The sequence below is a fragment of the Coenobita brevimanus genome, chromosome 24 (genome assembly GCF_032717465.1).
Source record: "Coenobita brevimanus isolate Jiangsu-jjx chromosome 24, ASM3271746v2, whole genome shotgun sequence".
NCBI lineage: Eukaryota > Metazoa > Arthropoda > Malacostraca > Decapoda > Coenobitidae > Coenobita > Coenobita brevimanus.
Window position 1 is genome coordinate 5,097,198 of NC_136977.1, and position 14,960 is coordinate 5,112,157.

At 43.6% G+C, this 14,960-nt stretch overlaps 1 protein-coding gene across 1 annotated transcript in view; it reads left to right on the plus strand.

Annotated features, from left to right (window-relative positions):
- Atac3 (Ada2a-containing complex component 3) overlaps nt 1-12,187 on the plus strand; it is a 72,936-nt gene extending 60,749 nt beyond the window's left edge. Inside the window, exons 13-15 of the mRNA XM_080267695.1 lie at nt 7,576-7,837; nt 8,730-8,917; nt 11,895-12,187. Of these exons, the coding sequence (XP_080123821.1) occupies nt 7,576-7,837; nt 8,730-8,917; nt 11,895-11,933 (489 nt within the window). The 3' untranslated portion in view covers nt 11,934-12,187. The remainder of the gene's footprint in view (nt 1-7,575; nt 7,838-8,729; nt 8,918-11,894) is intronic.
- Nucleotides 12,188-14,960: the final 2,773 nt, after the last annotated feature.

Here is a 14,960-nt window from a genome sequence, read left to right on the forward strand (position 1 = left end):
AATATTCACTCTTTCTCTTATCATACCTTCTAGAAGTCAGTCCATTACCTTCATTATCTGATCTAAAAGCTTTATTCCATTATAATTTCCTCTTTTCAGAGCATCACCCTTCCCTTTGTACACATTTACAGTTACACTCTTCAACCAAACATCTGGGACAACACACTCATATATAATCATATTTATCAGGTCAGTGACTAACCACGCCCCTATATCTCCTGAGGCTTTCAACATTTCAGAAGTCAACCCAGACACACTTGCTGCCTTCCCCACGTGCATCCTGCCTATTGCCTCACTCACAGTGGTAGCGTCAATCAAAGGCCAAGGGCCAGACACTGGATCTGCTGGCTCCAAACAGTCCCTCTCCCAGTAAAACTCCTCATTCAACAACCGGCTATAATGCTCTCCCCATGCATCTTTAATATCCCCACTGTTCACCACTACCCTCCTTCATCATTCTTCACACACTGCTCTGCTAAAATATCCCGATTATCCCTCTTCTCCTGATTTGCCACCTTAAATATCATATTTTTCCTTTCCCCATGATTTAGGTTATCAAGTAAAGGTCTCTGTGACTCAGACTTCACCCTGTGTACCTCATTCTAGCCCTATGCTTGGCAGCCAAGTATTCCTCCTTGTTACCACCCTTCTTGCATTCCCAGAAAAGCCTTCTTTTCTTCTTAGCTGCAGCTTCTGCACCTTCATCCCACCACCAAGTTACTTTATGTCTTGGTGGGCCACTTGTCCAACCACAGAATACATCAGTAACTCTCAAGAGATTGTTCTTGAGGGCTCTGTACTGTTCATTAACGCCTCTGTCTACAGCTCCCTGTTCAACCACCGTTCTCCTCATCTCACTGTAGATGACATTCCTTACTACTTGGTTTTCCAGCTTCCATATTTTTCTCCTATGTACGTAAGTCCTCTTTTTCATTACCCGTTCTTTAAGCTTCTTATCACATATCAATAGTTTGTGCTGCTGCACACACTCCTCCCTTCCTATATCTTTAACATCCCTCACTAACCTCTTATCAGCCCTCCTAACCAGAAAATAATCTATCTGACCGCTATTCCTCCAGACTCTTAACGTAATTAACCTACTCTCTGATTTCCTAAAATATGTGTTGCACACAGTCGTGTCTCGTGCCTCCCCAGACTCGAATATCCTTTCCCCTACCGCATTCCTTATACCATATGCACATCCCCCATGTGCTCCTTCATAACCTTGAGCTGCTTCACTTACATGACCATTTAAGTCCCCTTCCAAAACCACTATATCATCTCACGTACCACCTACACGTATTAAATAATCCCAAAATCTATCTTTCTCTACTTCATCCAGTCCTGCCTGTGGAGCATATGCTGATATAATTGCAGTTATCTTTCCTCTGAACAGAATTTTCACTATCAATATCCTATCGCTTACCCTCATAATATTCATAACATATTCCACCCATTTTCTGCAACGATCACACCAACACCCTCATATCTGTCTGTCCCACCCTGCCAAAACAACTTATAGTAACAATCTTTCCCAACGATCTTTCTGGCTGATCAACTCTTGTACCGGACTTCCTGCAAACATTCCTCAACTGAATGCCTCAGCGACTTCCACTGCTCTTCCCCTCAAACTTCCCACATTCCATGAACCCAGCTTCATCCCCCTGGGTGATTTACTGTTCTCAGGCTTGCTTTGAAACTGATTCTTCTATTTGGTCATAGTCAGTATTAATAAAAGGGGGTAGACATACCACAGGCCTCACCCCCTGCACAGTCCCAGGTCCAGGCAATGGATCTGGGACCCCTAGCCCACCAGCTTACCAGTGGTTGTGGTAGTGGCCTCGGGGCACCCCACCAGGACAGCTGCAGAGACACCCTCCAAGCGCGCCTTGGCACTACAACTGTCCCGCCATTATACACCCACTGATAGGGCAGCCTCCTGGGGTGCTACTTCCAGGTTTGGGCCCCTCTTTATTGGGCAGAAGCGGCAGCCTGGGAACCGCAGTGCCCTGTTCCCTCTAGCACAGGTTCGAGCCCCATCTCACCCCAGACCCATGATCTATGCCACCGGAACCCCCATACCCCCCCCCCCTCATAAAAAAAAAGTCTGCCAGTAGGTAGCGTGGGGAAAGTTTTCTGGCCACATGCCCTTGCTGGTGCCAACCCCTGTAACATAGTGGGATACGTTGTGTGAAATGTAAAGTTCATGTGGTGTAGTGCATACAATAGTTAGGAAATGTTTGGGAGAGTATGCTGGTCTACTCTCCATGTTACTGTCACACTGAAAAGGTCAGCAGAGGGGGATGGTTAGATAGCTAGTGAAACAGGAGTTCCAGCTCTCCCTATCACCAGCATTCCCATTCCCCTTGGGAGTACCACTCTGTTCAGCCTGTGTTATTGAAAAACCATGGGGATATCACACAACCTTGTCGCATGCCCACACTGATTGTGAACCGTTCACTTAGATGCCCGTCAACTTTTACACATGTTTCACTACCGTCATAAAAACTCTTGATGGCATCTAGCAGCTTACCCTCTACACTGTAGACTGTAGACTGTAGCACCAGTCGAGCAGGGCAGTACTCCCGAGGTGGATGGAAAGCTGATGACAGGGAGTGCTGGAGCTCCCGTTTCATCAGCCCTCAGGACTAGTTCCTGACCATCCCCCTTTGCTGAACTTTTTCAGTGTCTCAGTTACACAGAGAGTAGGCCAGCATGCTCTCCAGTACAATTTTCTCTAACTATCTACACCAAACTACATGCACAGTACACACTACACTTCCTATTCAAAATCTACCAAAATGGCGTCGTCTTATCAAGCCTCGGAGTCCCCAGGGGGGGGGGACCATAAATGCCCCCACCATCTGCCCGTCTCCCGGTGACGACTCAAGGTGCCTGGAACCACGGTCTGACTCTCTTCTTCTTCATTTCTGCAACATTCGCGGCCTTTCCTCTAACTTTCGCTCTGTTGAGCACCACCTCTCCTCCTCTAAACCTCACCTTCTTTTTCTAACGGAGACTCAGCTGTCTGAGGCAACTGACAGCAAACCTTTTTCTGTATCCTCCTACTTTCTCTATACTCATTTCAAAGCCAAAGGTGGCTGTTGTGTATATATACGCAACGACTTATCTTGCTCTCGTGTTCCTGAACTGGATTCTTCTGAATTCTCCACACTCTGGCTTCGGCTTTCCTGTCATTCTCTGACTAAATATATCTGTGCTGTTTACTTATCCCCTAATTCTACTGACTATCAAAAATTCTTCGACTATCTTACTTCTACGATGGAACACATTCTATCCATTTCTCCTTTCTCTGAAATCTCCATTCTTGGAGATTTCAATGTTCACCACCACCTTTGGCTCTCCTCTCCTTTCACGGATCCACCTGGTGAACAAGCCTACATCTTTTCTATCCTTAATGACCTAGAGCAGCTTGTACAGCACCCTACCCGTATCCCTGACCGCCTTGGAGAGAGCTCCAACATACTTGACCTCTTCCTCACAACTAATCCTTCTGCTTACTCTGTTAATCTTTTCTCTCCGTTGGGCTCCTCCGATCACAACCTTATTACCTTAACCTGTCCTATCACTCCGGTACGGCCTGTGGACCCTCCAGTGAAACGTCGTCTGTGGCATTTTGGAGCCGCGGACTGGGAGGCCCTCAGGCAGTACTTCTTTGATTTTCCCTGGAATGATTATTGCTTCCATGGCCGTGAGCCATCTGAGTGTGCCTTGCGCATTACGGAGGTTATTCTCTCGGGCATGGAAGCATACATTCCTTTCTCATATCCTTTGACTAATGCAAGAAAGCCTTGGTTTAATCACGCTTGTTCTAATGCTGTCCGCAACAAGGAGAGGGCCTACAAAAGGTACCGGAGCCAACCCACCCCTGAATCACACCATCTTTACGTTTCTGCCCGGAATCATGCTAAGTCTGTTCTTCGCTCTACTAAAAATAATTTCATCCATACTAAATGGTCTCAACTCTCCGACTCGAATTCCTCCCGCTCCTTCTGGCATCTTGCCAAAAATCTTTCTAACAACTTTACCTCATCATCCTTCCCTCCTCTTTTCTACTGTGATGGTTCTGTAGCTATTTCTTCTACTGATAAAGCAGATCTCTTCGCACAGACTTTCTCCTCCAATTCTACCTTAGACGATTCCGGTGCTGTTCCTCCATCATTTCCCCCCTCTGACTTCCTCATGGCTGACATTAAAATTTCTTCAGTTGATGTACTTTCTGCCATCACTGGCCTCAGTACTAACAAGGCATATGGGCCTGATGGGGTCCCTCCTGTTGTTCTCAAGAACTGTGCTTCTGTGCTTACACCCTGCCTAGGCAAACTCTTTCGCCTTTGTCTGTCAACTTGTACCTTTCCTTCTTGCTGGAAGTTTGCTCTCATTCAGCCAGTCCCAAAGAAGGGTGACCACTCCCAACCCTCCAACTATCGTCCAATTGCTTTAACGTCCTGTATTTCAAAAGTTTTCGAGTCAATTCTTAATAGAAAAATTTTAAGGCATCTTTCCTATCACAACCTTCTTTCTGATCGTCAGTATGGGTTCCGTCAGGGACGCTCCACTGGCGATCTTCTCACCTACCTTTCAGACTCCTGGTCATCCTCCTTTCGGGACTTTGGCGAAAGCTTTGCCATTGCACTTGACATCTCAAAGGCTTTCGATCGAGTCTGGCATAAATCTTTAATTTCCAAACTGCCCTCCTACGGTTTCTATCCTTCTATCTGTGCCTTCATCGCTAGCTTCCTTTCTGGTCGTTCTATAGCCGCTGTTGTAGACGGCCATCGTTCTTCTCCTAGATCTATCAACAGTGGTGTTCCTCAGGGCTCTGTCCTATCTCCAACTCTCTTCCTTTTATTCATCAATGATCTTCTAAGCTGTACATCTAACCCTATCCACTCATACGCTGACGACTCCACCCTTCACCTTTCCATTCGGTTCCCGCAACGCCCATCTCAACAGTTACTTCAACAAGCAAGGGATGAGGCTGTGGCACACCTAATGTCTGATTTGGCTCGTATCTCTGACTGGGGTAAAAATAATATGGTTGTCTTTAATGCATCTAAGACTCAGTTCTTACACCTATCAACCCGACAAAATCTTCCACAGGTATACCCACTAATGTTTAATAATATTCAGCTTAATCCTGCATCATCCTTGAACATGCTTGGGGTTTCATTTACTCGGGACTTATCTTGGAAATATCATATTACATCTCTTTTAAAATCTGCTTCCAAGAGATTGGGTGTGCTAAGCCGACTCCGCACTTTCTTCACCCCTGCACAATTGTTGACTCTATACAGGGGTTTTATCCGCCCCTGTGTGGAGTACAACTCTCATGTGTGGGGAGGCTCCCCACATACAGCTCTTCTCAATAGGGTGGAGGCAAAGGCTTTTCGTCTCATTAACTCTCCTCCTCTTACTGACTCCCTTCAACCTCTGTCTCTTCGCCGCACTGTTGCATCTTTATCTCTTTTCTATCGCTACTTTAATGGTCACTGCTCCTCTGAACTCTCTGCTTGCGTTCCTCCACCTCTACGACGGGCGCGAAGCACCCGTCTGGCAGCAAACTCTCATCCTTTTTCTGTCCAACTCTCTAATGCAAGAGTTAACCGTTACTCCCAGTCTTTCATTTATGCAACAGGTCAGCTCTGGAACTGTCTCCCTCTGTCTGTATTTCCTGCTGCCTATGATCTCCAGTCTTTCAAACGCAGTGTGTCCAGGCATCTCAAAATGATCGGATCTTGAATTTGGCTCTATATTGTATTTTGTTTTTCTCTTGGAGGGAACTGTTATTGCGGGCTCATGGCCTTTGGTTCCTTCTTCCTCGCATTAAAAAAAAAAAAAAAAAAAAAATACATGCGTAGAACCTTCCACAATCCTTCTTTGTCTTCTTTGTCTTATTCTTTTCCAGATCTATAAATGCCTTAAACACCTTATAGTCCTTCTCACAAGCCTTCTCCACTATCTGTCTCACTGGAAATATTTGATCCACACATCCTTTACCACTCCTAAAGCCACCCTGTTCATCACTCACTAGGACTTCTGATATGTCTCTTAATTTCTCTATAAAAATTCTTCCATATACCTTCCCAGCCACACTCAATAGGCTTATGCCACGATAATTCATGCACTCACTTTGCTCACCTTTATTTTTAGCCATTACTTATAGTTATCTTCCTAGTTAGTGGCAGTTGGGGGGCACTCATCATCCACTCACTCGACGTAGTGCTGCTTTCATGTGACTCCCCTTCCCTGTCCTCCTTCCTTCTTTCCTTCCTTCCTCTTTTGTCTTTCTTTTCTTCATTCTTTTCTCTTCCATCTGTCAGCGGGTGACTGTACACAGAGTGACTAGCCAAATGGTTTCCTGTACACCAGGAAACCATTTACTATGCTGGGTGATAACCATATAACCAAATTATGGTCCCTCGTGGTTTATTGGGTAATTATGGCGCTCCAGTCGGATTGAGCCAGTGAAGGTTTATAGCCAAGGGGTGGTTCGGGTTATTGCTCACATAATGCCACTCAAGGATGAGTGAGGCTGGTCACTCTTATCTTAAATGTCAGGACCAACTTGCCTAGCCTCGGTCTTCTACGCTCCTTGTGGGGCAGCGTAGGATTGGATGATGGATGGATGGTCTTCGTTAGTTGGCTGGAGGAAAAGTTCAGTGAATTAAGGATATGTCTGGATGATATAGAAAAAACTGATTTAATAATCTTGCATTTACTGATATCCTTGTTATAAATCACATTAAAGTAAAATTTTGTGTTAACAACTTGTGCTTGTTTTTAATGTGTGAAGGTAACTTTCTCTGTTGCATTCCACATACACACAGGAGAAAGTTAACGTAATGTATAAGTTAAATGAATTACAGGTATTTTACAGTCCATGTATATTGTGTAAACTAATAGTAAAAAACTAACTGGAATAATAGCGTTAGCATAAGGCTACGAATATGTACAACACAGTACTGGTAAATGATATGTATAGTGGGTGAAATAAATCAGGTAGGAGTTAAGTGTGTTGACCTTTGTAACTGCTGGAGGTTTCCCTTAGCTGAATAACATCTTGTAGTGTTAGCTAGAAGGTAAAATATACACTGGTTTATAACTGTGAAAGCTCAAGGAGAATTATTTGTGAATATATCAGCCACTTATGTGAATAGATATTACATTTTCCCCTCTCTCTCTCTCTCTCTCTACCAGATTACAGGAAAACTGATTTGAAGATTATAAATATTTTATGAAAATGTTACTAATGTCCCAAGGAAGTAGTGATATAATTATGACATATAAGGACAAGGACAGCTCAGCGTCATATATGTGTGTTTGAATTTGCTCTGCTGAATATCTTGTTTAACCCCATCAATCTGATGACATTTTAAAAATTTCACTATTGCTCTCTACACTTTTATTCAGCTTTGGAAAGACTTGAAAAGGTTAGATGTGACTTGCATTTTCTCCCTGACTCAGAATAAAAGTTTCTGTAGGTAGTAAAAAAAATTTCAGTAAAGCATGCAGTTTGATTACAGGGCTTAGGGTACCTATTGATCCATACAGGAACTCCCTCTGATTCCCACCAACACATTACCAAAAGACCCACCTGTCGAAGAGGAACCTAAAAAGAGAGATGATAAATGCACTTCTGACAAAGCCGAAACCAAGACAATAGACCCATCTCCAGCATCATCACCAGTTCATTTGTCTCCATGCTTGCCAGCTCTTTTGCCAGCCACAGCCACGGGTGATGATGAGGGGGAGGAAAGTCAAGAAGTCACTCAAGTTATTACACTGAGTCCAGAGCAGTATGCAGCACTGACAGGTATACACTAACATCTTCAGTACAATAGCATCTTCTCAAGTAAATTCTTGCTGCTAGCTACCAGAAGTTTTGTTCAGCTTACGATAGCTTCCTAGTCAAGATGAGCATAATAAAGGTGATATTTAACCTCTCCAGTTCCAGAAGGCTTTCCTTGGGAGGATAAGCCTGCCTGATGGTAGCAAGACATTACTCTGTTGAAGAGGCTACAAATTTTGTTATAAGACCATATAGTCAGCATAGATTTTACATAATCAGTAGTTTAGCATCATGGTATATTGTACAATCATACCAGTGTCAATATTGTTGGCTGTTTATATGAAAAGCATATCTCTATTCCCTCTTTTCAGTTTCCCACATGAATAACCATTTATTTCTCACTGCATTTTAAGCTATATGTGTTTCTTTGCAGTAGATGTTTGATGTGCTTGGCTTTATTTACATTCAGTAATTTTTTTCTCATCTTGCATCCTGCCATGAAAATGTTAATTAATGGAGTATCCTCTCCAGTGCCACTGAGATTTGCTGTGTGTGAAGTGAACTTATAAACTATATCTCCCCGTTTGTCACTGTTCATAGCTACCACAAGACTGTCAGGAATGTGTTCTTTTGTATCACCCTGCTGGTACTGCAGATTTCAAGAAATTGATAAATCAGCTTTATAGGTAGCAGTGGAACTTGCATAGGTTAACATTTTGTAATTTATGTTAGACCTAATTGCAAAAAGAATGTATAAAAAGGCAACAAGTAATGAGGACTTTTAATGGTAAACAGTATCAGCCAGTCCCATATTACCTTCTTAGGAGTGTAGGGACCCAAGGCTATAATGTCCTAGTCCAAAACATTTAAGGGCAGGACACCAAACTACTTGCTGTACTATTTGCAATGTTTTCAGGCAGTACCAATGGCCCCATCCTGCTTCAAGTGGTGACAGGATGTGAGAGTGAAGAGCAGGTGGATGAAGGTGGGGACAAAAGTGGGTCCCCACCACCATCCAAGCGGCAGAAGGTGATGCAGCTGGTGACTCGAGTGGCAGAGGCATCATCCAGGCACGCCCACCCCATAGCCAAGGTTACAGGACAGGTAAATTTACTCAGGCCTTCACAAATTTTGGTTAAGGTAAAGTAAACCCTTTGATTCTGGAATACCTGCTTTACATTTTATTTTAGGTAATGCTGCATTTTTACCATGCTGAAGAGATCCCAGGACACTGAATGTGTTGTTGCTGTCCTTCAACCATGGTCCATCAGATTGAGTAGACTCGTCGACTGCAGGTAAGTAACTGCTCCTATGGGGTTGCTCCATAGGTTCTAAGCACTGTTAATATTGTGTCAGAGTATTATTATTATTATTATTTTTAATGGGTCTGACTCTGGGCATAGGCTTCATAACCCATTCTCAAGGCCCAGTAGTCCTCCTACATTCCATACATCTCCACATGTCACCACTTCTGTGCAAACACCCACCTTCCATATTGAATGCATGCTAGGGCTGCCTCAAACAGGACTGGTGTGCTGGTATTAGTGGGGGTATTTTTATGACATGTCGGCGGGCCTTCTGTCAGATCAGTAAAGCCTGCTTTAATGAAATTCAAATCCTTAAACTGTTGCCTGCCCCAGCCGGGATTTGAACATGGGTCCATTAGAACTGCAGACCACCTCTCTACCAATTCAGCATGTGCTGTGCTGTGCTCCATTATAGGTGTTATGTTGTGTGGGCCCATTCTTCAAGCTGGGCACTTGTCACTGTCATTTCACCTAACCCAAAACTAGACCAGTAGCTGTGGAGGGCTAGGTAATGTTTTGCTCTAAGCTTAGCTGGGTGGACTCAGTTCTTTCTATTTAAGGACATTCCTAATCGGTGGGTGTCAGGAGGTGGCCTTGTAGTATGGTGTTATCATCAGTGTGTTGTATTGCCCTGTGTATGAAGTGACTATCTAGGTGTTTCTTCCTTAGTGTTGGAATGTCTGGAGGTGGAATGTTGTAGAAGGTTTGATAATGTTTGTGTGATTGTTTTATTTGTATAGGTACATTATGTGTCTGACACATGATGACAGGTCCAGTGTATTGGCACAGGCTGCTACCAGATATATAAAAAAGTGAAGAAGAAGAAAGAAAAGGAAACTATTGCTTTAATGAGCTGTATTTTACCAAATTTCAGCTTTACCAAATTCAGAACCATCTGAGCACTCCTTCTCTTCCTCAAATGCCAAAAAAGTACATACCTCAACCATGGAATGAGGAAGTTGATACAGGAATTCTCTTTAAGGTTTATATTGTGAAAGAAAAGTATTTTTCATGTAGATATCATTTCTCATAACAGGAAACGGGACTAAGATGATAATAGTATGATTGGTTAGGATAATAATAAATTGAGAGTACCAGCTTTGACCATCATTAAGTGTTAGATTACCATAAGTTAGATGTAACCTGTGTACTTGACAGTTTCTTTTACTTTGTTCATTTGAAATGAGATTTACTTCATTCTGAAGAGATCTGACTGGCAATTGAGCTGGTTGGAACAATTTTGTATGGAGGAATGTATGACAAGGGTTTGGCACCCAGTTTTACTCAGTATGCGATTGTTGTCAGATTCATTCTAGCTGCTAGATAATGTGAAGCACAGTTGTGTGGAAAGCTATGCTTGTGCTGTGGAGTCAGGATTCCTGGGCCTTGAATGGTGACTGAATGATAGTGTGGCCTGTTTAATGGTGAATGAGTGAGTGTGTGGCCTGTTTAATTGTGAGTGAATGAGTGTGGCCTGTTCAGTGGTGAGTGAATGAGAGTGTGGCCTGTTTAATGGTGAGTGAATGAGTGTGGCCTGTTTAATGGTGAGTGAATGAGAGTGTGGCCTGTTTAATGGTGAGTGAATGAGAGTGTGGCCTGTTTGATGGTCAGTGAATGAGAGTGTGGCCTGTCAGTGAATGAGAGCGTGGCCTGTTTAGTTGTGAGTGAATGAGAGTATGGCCTGTTTAATGGTCAGTGAATGAGACTGTGGCCTTTTTAATGCTGAGTGAATGAGAGTATGGCCTGTTTAATGGTCAGTGAATGAGAGTGTAGCCTGTTTAATGCTGAGTGAATGAGAGTGTGGCCTATTTAATGGTCAGTGAATGTGAGTGTGGCCTGTTTAATGCTGAGTGAATGAGAGTATGGCTTGTTTAATGGTCAGTGAATGAGAGTGTGGCCTGTTTAATGGTCAGTGAATGAGAGTGTGGCCTGTTTAATGGTCAGTGAATGTGAGTGTGGCCTGCTTAACCCCTGCTGCGCTCATCGCCTCATATGAGGCGAAATGTAGGCCACCCCTGGCCATACTGATCGCCTCATGTGAGGCGATGGGTCTCCGCGCCATAATTTCAACCACGGGAAGCGTCATTGGTTTCCCTGGGAACGTTGAGTCTCCTCAACGCCATCAGAGCAGTTACCAAGCCCTGCCACACTGTAGTTGCCAAATACTGCATGTTTAGTAATTCATTTCTCGTTTGTAGCCCAGCAGTGGTGGACTCATGCCTGTCTACCTCCCACGGTGTTGGCAACTTATCACCACCTTCACACCTACCCAAGAGGTGTAAATTACAAAAAGATGAGGGTGATGAAGAGTTCGAATTCAGACACACTTGATCTGATGACGTAAAATCAACTTAATATTGAAAAAAAAAAAAAGTCCAAAAACAATTACTCAAGGAAGGTAACCGGGTTGATAAGAATTAACGTGGTGGGGGTTAATGGAGAGTGAATGAGTGTGTGGCCTGTTTCATTGGACATGGTGTTGTTTAGTTCTCCTTCCGTCAGGGATTCTCTTGCTCTTTAGCCCCTTACCTCATCCTTGTGTGGGAAGAAGAGGTTGGTATGATAATGACGATCATCCTGGAGACTTGAATTGTGCATGAACTAATGTATGGTCCATTTTAAGAATCTAGTCAGCTGATAGCTTTTTCTACTTCATGGTTTTTCTTTTCAGTTTCAGGATCTAACCTGTCCCATTGTGTTGGTAGAAAAGTAAAGTGATGATGATGATCTACTTGATGTTATTTCTAGTGTATTCAAAATTATTTCTTTTCTAGGTGTTGAACGTTGACCTGCCAGGTGTGAGTAACCTGTAACGGGTAGTGTGAGCTATGACCTGGAACTTCAGCAGTGTCTTATACTACTGCATTATTCACAAAAGCATCAAACATTCCCCCAGTCTAAGATATGCAGCTGTTGCATTGTAGATCCAGATCCATACTGTATATCAGTTTTAAGTACCAACAGACTAGAGTAGACCTTACCAAAGGTCTCATGGTTGGCCCAGGATTCGAACCTAGAACCTCTTGGTTGCTGCCTGAGTGTGATTCTTGCTACATCACAGCCTACTAGCTATAGATGTAGTATATAGATAGATAGATAGATAGATAGACAGATATAGATATATAAATATATATATAGTAAAACCTCGATATAATGGACTTCAGTAGACTGGAATTCGTTTTTATCAGACTCAAGGAGCTACCGGACTAAATTCCTATATATCGGAAAAAGTCCGATAAAGCCAGAAGCAATCTGGACTGTCTGACCACTTCAGCTGTGTTCACCATAATAAGGTAAATAAAAGATATGTTTATCAGTTTACAGTACAGTATTGTTATACAGTAATCCCTCTACTATCCAATGTAATAGAGCCAAAGGCATGTCCAGAAAGTGGTCCCGTCCGGAAAGTGGGCCTCTGGCTCTTGGACTGGTACTTAAGGACCCTAACCCAGCCTAACTTTGAAAGCCACCTAAATAACTCCCTACTGGACATGCATAGCACCTATTTAAACCTGTTTAAGACCCTATTCACACCAATAACAGACATATCGCATGAAATAAATGAAAAGGAACCAAAGAATGAGGAATTAGAAGTGACTGTATCTCAGCCAGGGTACTTACAGCATGTCTGTGGCTGCCTTCTCTAAGGCTTTGGCAGTGGTGAAAATGCTCTTGAAGCACATACAGTAATCCAGTGTTGTGCTGCACTTACAGTAATTCTTTGCACTGTGAGTTATAATTGCTTAACACTGCACATTGTTAATTGCACCACGCCAGTTTCAACCGCCAGTTTGCACTTCACAGTTAAACCTTTGCACTCTGCATTCTAATTTCTTAACACTGTAAATCCCTGTGTGGTCTAGTGGCGAGGTATTGCAGTGTATTCACTGTTTATTCACAAAAAACGAGCACGTGCACCATGCATTGCGATAAGCATCTACTCATGATCGCAGTTAAGCAGTAACTGGTGGTGAAGGAGGAGCAGAGTTGCCAAATTGGAGCTTTGCCACATTACCACACTCCTCAGTTTTCATTACCAAATATAACTTTTCATTACCAAATTCGTAAAGCTAGCATTCATGCTTTGCTAATTATATATACAAGTGGAAATAAATGTAATCACTCTCCTAATAATTAACAGCATGTTGATTATTTTCATGCCATGTAGGCTAGCAGATTAATCAGAGACAGCAGACAATCCACCATCTCCATCCTGTGTATCCTCACACGTGAAAAATCCATTTGGTAATGCATTATTCTGATTCATTACCAAATGAATTTTTCAATACCAGATTGGTCCACATTTGGTAATGAAAAATACCAAATGGCAACCCTGACAGGGGAGGGTGGAGGAAGGAAGGGGTGAAGGTGCTGTGGTGTAAACAGCTGTTTGGCGCCGCACAGCAATTTCAAATTACAGGTGGGAAAAAAAATGGATTTGGGGGGAATTTTTTTCTTTTTTTGGCCATTCTGGGTTCTGAAGGTCCAGGCCCACAATGTCTGGTAAGTGGGGTGTCCGGAAAGTGGGCTTCTGGATAGTACAGGGATTATATATATCATACCATTTGATTAATGTAAAGTTATAACATAGAACAGTACCACAGTGGCAGTCAAAACAGTTTAAAAACTGTTCATGCAATCCAGACTAATGTCTGATATATTGGAAAAAGCCCGGATTAGCAGGGGGAAGTCCGGTTGTCGCTTTTATCGGAATTTTGCATTTTTTGGAATGGTTTGGGCCCCGGTTAGTCCGTTATAGTGAGGTCTTACTGTATGTATATATATATATATATATATATATATATATATATATATATATATATATAAATATATATATATATATATAAATATATATATATATATATAAATATATATATATATATATATATATATATATATCCATCCATCCATCCATCCATCCTTCATCCAATCCTATGTCGCCCCATGAGGAGTGTAGGAGCCCGGGGTTAGGCAAGTTGGTCCTGACATTTAAGATGAGAGTGACCAGTCTCACTCATCCCTGAGTGGCATTACGTGAGCAATAAACCCCAACCATCCATCTATCATCCAATCCTATGTTGCCCCATGAGGAGTGTAGGAGCCCAGGGCTAGGCAAGATGGCCCTGGCATTTAAGATGAGAGTGACCAGCCTCACTCATCCCTGAGTGGCACTGCGTGAGCAATAAATCCCAACCACCCCTTGGATATAAACCTTCACCAGCTCAGTCTGATTTAAGTGCCGTAATTACCCCTGTACCTGTTAACCCCTAAAAGACAGGCATCGTAATGTTTTGACATACGCTTAGGACGGGCATAATTGGCAGGTGCGATATTGTGGGGGATTTGTGGGGGGGAGGTGTGGGTGGGGGTTGTGGGGTGGTGTGGGGATGGGGGTTGGGTGCTTGAGGAAGGTGGGGATGTGGGAGGGGTGTGGGGGGTCATGGGTGGGGGTGGTAAGTGAGGGGTCAGGAGGGGGTGGGGGGAAAAGGGTGGGGGTGGTGATGGGGGCTAATGGGGTGGTGTTTGGGAGGTGTGGTGGGTTTGGGGGGTGGGGGTTTGGGGGTATGGGGGTGGGGGGTGCAGGAGGGTAGGGGGTTGGGGTGGTGGAGGTAGGGGAGGCCAGAAGGGGGTGGGGGATTGGGGGTGGTGGGTGGTTGGGGGAGTGGGGGTGGTGGAGAAGCTGTTGGGGGATTGGGGATTGTGGGGACATGGGGGATGGGTTTGGGGGTGGGGAGAGGAGGGGTGATGAGAGGGTGGGTGTTAAGGGTGGTAGGGGGCTGTGGAGGGTATTTGGGGGATGGTGGGGGGATTTAGAGGGTGATGGAGGTTTGGGGGTGGGG